Source organism: Papaver somniferum, chromosome 1 (genome assembly GCF_003573695.1).
Source record: "Papaver somniferum cultivar HN1 chromosome 1, ASM357369v1, whole genome shotgun sequence".
NCBI classification, from domain to species: domain Eukaryota; kingdom Viridiplantae; phylum Streptophyta; class Magnoliopsida; order Ranunculales; family Papaveraceae; genus Papaver; species Papaver somniferum.
The window spans coordinates 25,945,387-25,955,220 of record NC_039358.1 but is presented as its reverse complement, the minus strand read 5'-3'; the positions used below and the strand labels follow the sequence as shown (position 1 = coordinate 25,955,220).

At 37.4% G+C, this 9,834-nt stretch overlaps 1 protein-coding gene across 2 annotated transcripts; it reads left to right on the top strand.

Moving 5' to 3' along the window:
• The first annotated feature begins 1,192 nt into the window (after positions 1 to 1,192).
• On the top strand, positions 1,193 to 4,964 carry LOC113281592 (transcription factor PIF4-like). Of its 2 annotated transcripts, none has more exons than XM_026530390.1 (9): positions 1,193 to 1,326; positions 1,763 to 1,859; positions 2,005 to 2,917; positions 3,011 to 3,109; positions 3,194 to 3,259; positions 3,364 to 3,423; positions 3,518 to 3,814; positions 4,099 to 4,207; positions 4,523 to 4,964. In XM_026530390.1, the coding sequence occupies exons 2-9, from the start codon at positions 1,783 to 1,785 to the stop codon at positions 4,525 to 4,527; spliced, it is 1,626 nt and encodes a 541-aa protein (XP_026386175.1). In that variant the 5' UTR covers positions 1,193 to 1,326; positions 1,763 to 1,782; the 3' UTR covers positions 4,528 to 4,964. The 2 variants fall into 2 exon arrangements, with proteins under 2 accessions (XP_026386175.1, XP_026386167.1); XM_026530382.1 differs by having other exon boundaries at positions 3,364 to 3,429.
• Positions 4,965 to 9,834: the final 4,870 nt, after the last annotated feature.

Here is a 9,834-nt window from a genome sequence, read left to right as displayed (position 1 = left end):
TGGAAGTATCAACGATTAAAACCCCTCCCAAATTAAATTTTCCAAACGTAAATTAGTTCACTTTTTTTTTTTGTTCCACACGAGATTCCTGTTCTCGTTGAGCTCATCTTAGGACACTTGCGTAAATTAGAACACCTGTAAATTAGTTCACTAACATAGAAGATATCCTTAAGAAAATTCTTTGAAAAGTTTTTGATTCAATATTTTTTCTCATTGGTTATGTGATGATGATACTAATTTTGTTTAATGATTATGATATTTTTGTTTTAGTTTATATCGATGATTCTAAGTTGCTTCTTTATCATTGTGATTAATGCATTAAAGAACTTGGACAATATATTTTACAACTATTGTACATGAAAGATCAATAGCTGGATTAGAGAATTGCATCTCTTTTTGTCATTTTTGTTTCTTTTCTTTGCTTGCTGTAGTTAGACACTTAACGTATGATTTAGTGGAGAAGAAGGAAAAGATTAGTATTATGATATAGTTAATAAAAACGGCAAGTTATTTTTGGTTAGTTTATTTAGGTTAAAAAAGGGTTTGACTTGACTTTGTGGGGTGGTATTTAGTTGTTTTTAAAACAAATTAGATGAGGTAGAATTTCAGTTGTGTTTAATCAAAGCGTGAGTTGTATTTAGTCATTACCAAAGTTAAAGCACATTTGATTCCACTATCAATTTTTGGTTAAACTGCATTACTTGTTTCAGTAAGGTAGATTAAATTTGGAGTCTTGGATATTTATTCTCATTTGTAGGGATCCTCGGTTAACAGAGGATCATTAAGTGGCCTGATGGTTCTCATGCTCCCTCCTTTGGAAAAGATATGATAATTCGACCCTCTGAACCTCGTAATTGTAGATAATATTTAGGGACCACTAACTAACCGTTGTACTAACCAGTCGAAAAAAAAGATAAAAATCCTCATTTAATAATTTTCCTCAAACATACCGCACGTGTTCGTCACAGAACAAATAAAAAAAGAAATGAAGAGAAAGAAACAACAGTCGAAATCAAAATCCTTTCTCGAAATATCAAAAATAAAATAAAAGAACAAACCAAGTAGTCAATAATAATAGTTTAGTAACCTTAATTATCCCAAAAACAATGATTACTTTTATGAAAACAATTAAGGAAAGAAACCCCGTTTATAATTTGATACTTACTCACGTGGAATACACATGAGATCCCCCAGCGTTCTGTGTAGTTAAAGGTGTCAACCTCAGAGGCATAAGCACATATTAGACCAACCAGCATCAGAATTCAGAGATAGAGAGGACCGTAGAGAGAGAGAGAGGCTAAGCAGAAGAAAGAAGCTCTAAATCAGGTGGGTTTCCTTGTTTCATTTTCTTTTCAAAAACAAAAGATTCTTCATAAAAATTTATCCTTTTTGGGTTTGTTTAAGAACAGAGTATGTTTTCTGTACTGGTTGGTAATGTGATAACTGTTTTTCATGTATGATTTAAATCTGTGTTGTTTTCTTATTTGATACTTTTGGTTTATCGTCAATGGGTTGATTTGGAAATTTTGACTTTATAATTATAGATTTTTATTTTTCTATAGCAAATAGAGACGGTGTTAATTAAGGACCTTAGTTAACTTTAGAGATGAACTTTATTTCAATTCTGAAGCGAACTCTTTCGCTTTTTTATTAAGGATGTTTTTGTTTTTATGCCAATAGATTTTACTTTGTAAGCAGTAAAGTTGAGAGTATTTTCCTTCAGTCTTCTGAAACTGATGTTGTTTTTCCTCCTATCTTGCAGATAAAGTTGTCACAAGACTCATGAACCATTGTGTTCCTGATTGGAGTATGGAAGATGATCTTCTTCCTTCGGTTGGAAACCAGAAAAAATCCATGGGGTTGGTCTCTCTCTATGAACTGATGCTTGTCTCCTCCTCCTCCTCCTCCTCCTACCCATTGATACTTTTGCTTGACATGGCAGTTTGGTTTTACTAGATTTTTTTGGACATGATTAAGTATTTGATTTTGACATCAATTTTGCAGGCTTGATCACGAGCTTGTAGAGCTGTTATGGCACAACGGTCAGGTAGTTTTGCATAGCCAAACACATAGGAAACCAAGTCCTACACCTCATGAATTTGGACATATTCAGAAGCCTGAGAGACAAATGACCAAGGGTGTTGGATCTTTTGGGAATTTCGGTCATTTGATTCAAGAAGATGATACTGCTTCGTGGATCCATTACCCTCTTGAAGATTCTCTAGATAAGGAATTCTTTCCAAACTTCTTTTGTGAATTACCAAATCCTCACCCAATTGAAACTGAGAAACAAGTCAAACACTATCAAGGAGAAAAAAATGTTAGTTTTGGTGGTTCAGAGGAAACTAATGTTCTTTTCACTAGTAGTGTGGTGAGATCACAACAAACCGGAATCAAACAGTCCAACAATGTAAATTTGGTTCAAAATCCAATGCCTCCTCCTCAGTTAAAGATTCCTGATTCTGCACGACAAGATCCTAATATGGAAGGAACGGATAAGATCCAAAACTTTTCTCATTTTTCCAAGCCAATTAAAGCCGAACTAGGATCTTCAAACGGACGGACTATAGGGAAAGGATCGAGGCAAGTTACTAGAGTAGATGTTGGTGAGTCTTCATTGATGACGATTGCGTCAAGTCACTGCGGCAGCAACCAAGTAATAAATGATGCTGATTTGAGTCGGGTTTCAAGCAATGCTCTTGGCACTGCTGGCATATTTACAGGACCAAGTAAGGAGCATTTGCAAATGGTATTTTCCCATGGTGAGAGAGGGAGAACAGAGACGCTTGAGCCAACTGTTACTTCGTCTTCTGGTGGATCTGGGGGTAGTTTTGGAGGAATGGGAAAACAATCAACTAGTACCCACAGCCACAAAAGAAAAGGAAGAGATGTGGACGAGTCTGAGTGCCCGAGCGAGGTTAGCAATTTTATTTGTGTCTCTTAATTTGCATTTATTAAGTAATAAACTTGATGTTCACGGCAAGCCCCCTAAACCTGTATAATCGTTTAGGAGGCTGAATTTGAGTCAGCTGAAGCAAAAAAGCCACCTCAAAGATCTGGGTCCAACCGCAGGAGCCGCGCTGCTGAAGTTCATAATCTCTCTGAGAGGGTAGGTTCCAGAAACGTATCTTGAATAAGTATTATCTTATGAATGTTGTCTCTCGCTTCTCATCTCTAAACATATTTAATTCAGAGACGGAGAGATAGAATCAATGAGAAGATGAAAGCACTTCAAGAGCTTATACCTCATTGTAACAAGGTCCAATTTTTCTCACTTGCAGTTTCACTAAAAAATCGGTTAAAGCTTATTTTTCTGTTTCTGATTTTTATTTTGCGTCTTTTTGTTTTCTTCCTGATTTACAGTCAGATAAAGCATCGATGCTAGATGAGGCAATTGATTACTTGAAGTCACTTCAATTACAAGTTCAGGTCTTCAAAATTCACATAGTCTCATATTTGCACGTATAAATATTCTTTCTTTCCAAGTATACTCATTTCTGGTTCTTTGTAAAATTAGTTAATGTGGATGGGAGGTGGAATGGCTCCAATGATGTTTCCTGGTGTCCAGCACTACCTGTCACAAATGGGTATGGGAATGGGCCCACCTCTGTTGCCTTCTATGCATAGTCCGATGCAATTACCAAGGGTTCCACTGGTTGATCAGGCTATATCTTTAGCTACTGCACAAAATCAGCCTTCTATGTGCCCACCTGCTATATTAAATCAAGTGAACTTTCAAAATCAAATGCAAAACCCAAATTTTTCTGAACCATACGCACGCTACATGGGCTTCCACCACATGCAAACTGCTCAGGTTTGTTATCTCCATCTTTAAAGGTTTCTCTAGTTTCATGTGAAATCAATCAAATGCAAGATTATACCCATAATTTTGGTTGTGCCACAGGAACAATATTGTACATCTATCTCAAAATGTAGCTAGCTGTTCTTCAATTACTTCAATAATATACATACATATACATACACAGACACTCACAGGCGTATAAATGTATTTTGTGTCTGATTGCATGTTCCAGGTCCTAGGTTGGTTGTATTGGAAATTTCCTGATAAGTTTTTTTTTTTTTTTAAATTTGTTTCAGCCCATGAATATGTTCAATTATGGTTCTCAACCAATGCAGCAGGGTCAGAAGATTGGACTCAATGGTTTACCCAGCCATGGTGGAACACCCAGTGGCAATACTCCAAGCAGTAAGTTGGTTTTAAACCGATTTTCCTACTTCCAAGCATCCCACTATAAGCAGATAACGATTTCTTGTGGTTCTACGTGAATATCTTAGATCCAGGAAAACGATCCTTATTACTTGAAGATTTCAACATTACTAGGCTTATATAAGTTTGATATTTTTGACAACTGTATTTTCTTTTATATGGAATTTCATTTCATTTTGTGTGGTAGTAAGAGAAAGTTCTTCTATCTTGGTCCAATCTTAGATATTCCAATTGAAACAAGTCCCTTTCTCTATAGTTGTCTCTTAACTTGTCTTTTGTTCCTGGCCCTAACAGGTTAATAGTTCATGCTTATCTTTTGATTATGGTCCTCAATGTGAACCGAATACACTTTTTGCAAGACGGTGAAGTTTTATCTGCTTCTCTAGGATGCCCCATTGCTGCCACAAAGGTCAAATCTGAAGAGTCAAGAATACTCGGTGCCGCCTCCAAAAAAATCTTGCTCAAGTTATAGTGTAGAAATTTTCTAATGTACATATATGAACAAAAAAGAACCAACCAAGTAGAAGAAGCCTTGCAATATTTACAGTAGGCTTCTTGAGCTGTAAGAATGACCGAATTTCTTGTTTCAGACAAGTTAGTTTCTTTCGAACAGTTACTATATAAGACTGGTAAAACCATGTTGTTTTTTTGTATCTGCTGCTCTGTTAAATTGTTAAATGTATAACATCTTACTGTTATTTGAGTACAATTTAAGGGTTTCCTTGTTTTCTGTCTCAATCATCTCTGGTTTCTTGCACAATTGTCAGTCAGTTCTCATTTCTCTTCTTATAGTATAGCACAAGATGACATGAGAGAAAAAAAAGGGTCAGTATGTATAATGCTATTGAACCAAAACCAAAATTGTCCATCTATGTTAAGTACAGAAATAATTATATGTATGTACTAGTTGGAGAATCATTCAGACTTCCAAAACATGGAGAGAGATTTAATTTTATTTTCACATTCTCACCTGTTTTTTTCTCCAGATTTTTGGGCAGATAAAGACGTCATTTACTATTTATGCATATAATCTAGGTTGTCGAGTGAGTTTTCCTGTCTCGCCATGTGCATCACATGAATGTGTATAGGTATCTATATCTTCACATACATAAGTTTGTCCGTCTGCAGTCATTGTCTACTGAGCAAGTTTTAGATTTTCTTCCCCTGGCTGGTTGTATCTTCTGTTGAGCTCTAAACAGTACTTTCGAACCTTGTTTGTTTAGTGGCACGCACTTTGCATTCAGACAAAGTGGAAGTCCTGTACTTACTGTAGGTGAATGTTGCTATCCAACGGTGGAAAAATAGAATAATACTGTAAAATAAAAAAAAACTGATCTTTTTCTTAAAAAAAAATAACGGAAAATAAAACTCCATGAGTTAGAGCAGTTCCTACGGCAATGAACAAAAATAAAAATTTGTTCAACCACATGGATGAACAAACTGTATTCTCCACTATGGGAAACAATGCAAAATGAACAAATCTGATATTTTAGGGTCCTACTATTGATTTTATTAACATAAACTAATAAGAATTGGGTCCCACTAATCATTTTATTTATAGAAACTAATAAGAGTTTGGTCTCACATATTATTTAACTCATAAAATAAATAATACTTCCCCCGTCCCTAATTAGATGACCTAGTTGTAGTTTGCACAATTTTTAAGACAAGGATGTTAGTGAAACTTAGAAATGATTTATCTCTTAAACTATATCACGGTTTTTCGTAAACTTTATACCGTTGAAAAGCATTTTAAAACACATAAGTAACGAATATAAACATAACTATCAAATTACACATATTTCTTATAGTAACAAAAATAGGAAATCTATTTATGAGACAAAACTTAAAACCAAGTAGGTCATCTAATTAGGGACAGAGGGAGTAAAAAATAAACCATAAATATTATAATCAGGTTTTGGAGAGAGAATATGTAAGGGGCGACATCCATTCTGTCTCCAGCGACATCCATTATATCTCCGCGTCATGATGGATGTCGCCCGAGTTGTTGGTGATGGTGCGCGTCCTTGCAACAGACACGCGTCTGATGATGCGCGTCGATGTTCAAATGAACAGATCTGTTCATTTGAACATCCATTTTCTTGGTTTGTTCATCCCATAGTGGGATCAAGATAAACAAATTCTAAGTTTGTTCATCCCATAGAAATTGTTCTTAGTGATTTAAGTTGAGCAATTATGCTTCCCAATTTAATTTTGTGTTTTTGTTATTTTTTTCAATAACAATTTTTCCCAGTGAAAAGATGGTGCTTTGAATGTGATGGCCACTATTTTGGACCCTTTTAATAAAACCCCAGCTTCATAACTGGTCCATGACAATACATAATAAAAGCCATCTCAACCACTGCTTGTTGAATTGATATACTTCTTTCCTCTTATCACTAAAGACATGTTACATGGACCTCACACAAATATATTGTCCCCGACATTGCTCGTGGCTATTCATTTAATCATTGGGTATTTCATGTTTGATGGCTTGATTTATCCATTTCCTGTTTACTACCTAAAATCTGCCAATACAGGAGATGAGAAACAAAGAGATGTGAAAGTTAGCAGCCCTTTTTCATTATTTTTCTCTGATTAGTGATTTGAAAGTGGACTATAAACGTGTTTAAATTCAAAGCGTGAGCGCTGGGTATCAGAGGAAAAAATAAATAAATCAAAAGTGTGGCCATATTAGTCCAAGGGCAGGTCTAATGGTGTCCAACTATTCATATCCCTATGGAAGAAATAGTTCAGACCTTATCCGATAAAGCTGATCGACACGGAAGGCGAAATTGGACCATAAGGTTCGGGGTTGCCCTCCCCGAGAATTTGATGCCCGAAGTCAAATTCGATGATGATGTGATATAAGAAAATCAACAACCTAAAAATCCCACGCCATCTCTCACTCCACGTCCAGAATTGTGGTAACCCTCGTTCCTGATTGGTCAGTGAACAAAATCCTCGCTCCTGATTGGTCGAAAAACAACTTATACTCCTACATTTCGTAGCCGTTAATTTTTAATTGAATTCATTGGATCTGATGTTCCAAATCGACCGATTTAAATTAATATTATTACATCGCATTTATATCTTTTTAATAAAATCAAAGCCGTCGAATTTGTAAGAAAAGATTTATTAAACGGTCCGCGAGTTATAACCCCAAAGGTGTCACTATCCATATGCAAAAACACCAACAAAACAAATTGTTCACAAAAACCCCATTTAACATAAATTGTCTATATTAGCCTTCTAGTTTAAATCACCCCAACAAAAATAAAAAACAACCCCACCTTTAATTTTAAATCATCCCAACAAAAATAAAAAACAATCCCACCATTACTTTCTATTATATTATCACCACCACAAAATAACACCACCACCAGAACCACCAATGTGTCACCACCACTGACCACCGCCGTCGCCAAAAACAACCACTGTCAACCGCCGCCACCGCCGTTACCGACCACCACCATCACCACCTCCACCGCCGCCAACCACCACCGCGCCACCACCTCCACCGCCGCCAACCACACCGCGCCACCACCTCCACGCCGCCAACCACACCGCGCCACCGCCTCAACCACCGCACCGCCCCAACCACCACCGCGCCACCGCCGTCGCCACCACCACCGCGCCACACACCACCACCGCTCCACCACCACCGCCGCCTCCACCCCACCGCCGCACCCACCACCTCCACCGCCGCCAACCACCACCGCGCACCACCTACACCGCCGCCAACCTCCACCACGCCACACCACCACCGCCGTCAACCACCACCGTGCCACCACCTCCACCGCGCCAACCACCACCGCGCCACCGCCGCCGACAACTACCACCTCGCCACCACCACCGCCACCCAACACAGCGCCACCTCCATCCCGAAAACCACCACCGCGCCACCACAGACCACCACTGTCGCCAACCACCACCACCAGCAACACCACCATTATCGCCGACCACCGCCACCAACCAGTCGCCACCGCCACAAAAAATGAATTTCATTGATCAATATTCAACAAAATAAGAAAAAAATGATGAAACCAAACAGAAAAAATGATGAAACCAAAATTGGTTTCACCAAAACTAGATGAAACCTAATTAGGTTTCATCATTTTTCACATATTGTCATTTCGCCAACACAACTTCAATGATGAAACCAAACCAAAATAAACTAGGCAAAAATGACCAAAACTAGAAACCTAATTAGGTTTCATCATTTTTCCACATATTGTCATTTCTCCAACACAGCTTCAATGATGAAACCAAACCAAAATAAACTAGGCAAAAATGATGAAACCAAAGTTGGTTTCACCAAAACTAGATGAAACCGAAATTGGTTTCATCATTTTTCCACATATTTTCATTTCACCAACACAAACTTCAATGATGAACTGAACCTGCCAATAGATGAAGAAAAAACTGGTTAATACAGGACGAATATATTTGATACTATAACGTGCCCAGGATAAGAAGCCCACATAAACCAAAAGATCTGATTAAATATAGATAGTTGGCTTGCATAATACAATTTAATGTCTAAAGCATAATAAACTGAACACAAATTGGAGAAACTACTAATTCACAAAACAGACAATAATCTTAGCACGGTAATGACATTGAAGTATATATTCAAGGAAGTCAGTCTCTCTCTCTACCGAATTTCTGCTTGTTTAGTGGAGCTCTGGAGCTTATGCTTCAGATATATGGATTCCTCAGTACTTAAATATTGATGGTATAGTTAGTCTATGGTAAATTGCTAATGTCGTAAAACTTCAAATGATACTGTAAGCAGAAGGCAACCCTATACCCGGATAGAATCTCTTACTATAGTACCCAATAAGGCATGAATCCTGCAAAGACGTGACTAAGAACTACGACATTTTCCAAAAGAAATGATGCAGAAAACAACATCAACAATTTTATACATGATGGAGCAGCGACGGACCTCATTGCATATACAGGAATTATTTATTAAGTATAAAGCATCTTTGGCAAGGAGAAGTTCAAAATTTATGCCTAACTACTATTATTTTCTGAAATTCATAGATTAGTATCTAGCAATTCAATCCACAATAATATGTACAGACTTAAACAACAAATTTCTTATTATAAAGTGGTTAAATTATGATCAGGTTACATGTATTACCTGAAGGGATAAAATCCCACTTCCTCTGCAACAAAAACTAAACCACCAGATAACCCTCTCCATACATCTCCACGATCAATCAAGCAAATCCACCATGGTTTTCCTTCTTGGAAACCTCTATGGCAACCTCAATATCATCGCATCCTCAATCTGGATAGGTAAATGAGTTGCCTATACCCGGATAGAAACTCCTGCCTTTGTAATCTCGTGACCGTTCCGTAGGATCTCTCCAGCTGAAGGATTTGAAAAACAACCTAACATTCTTAAGAAAGTGGATTTTCCTGCACCATTTTCTCCTGTTAACACGAGTGCACCTCCGTCATGGACTGATGCATTAATGTTTCGAAGAACTAGTTGGGCATTTCTCATGCATGAGACATTGTTTAGCAGCATTCTAGGAAGTGGTGGTTTTCTTATAAACATTTTAACTCCAAAACGTCATCAACCTAAAAAA

Bases quoted from the DNA above. Each gene is read 5' to 3' on its own strand.
- LOC113281592 (XM_026530382.1), top strand. From the start codon at position 1,783: ATGAACCATTGTGTTCCTGATTGGAGTATGGAAGATGATCTTCTTCCT. The intron at 2,918-3,010 runs GTTAGCAATTTT...ATAATCGTTTAG, and splicing joins AGTCTGAGTGCCCGAGCGAG to GAGGCTGAATTTGAGTCAGC. The intron at 3,260-3,363 runs GTCCAATTTTTC...CCTGATTTACAG, and splicing joins TTATACCTCATTGTAACAAG to TCAGATAAAGCATCGATGCT.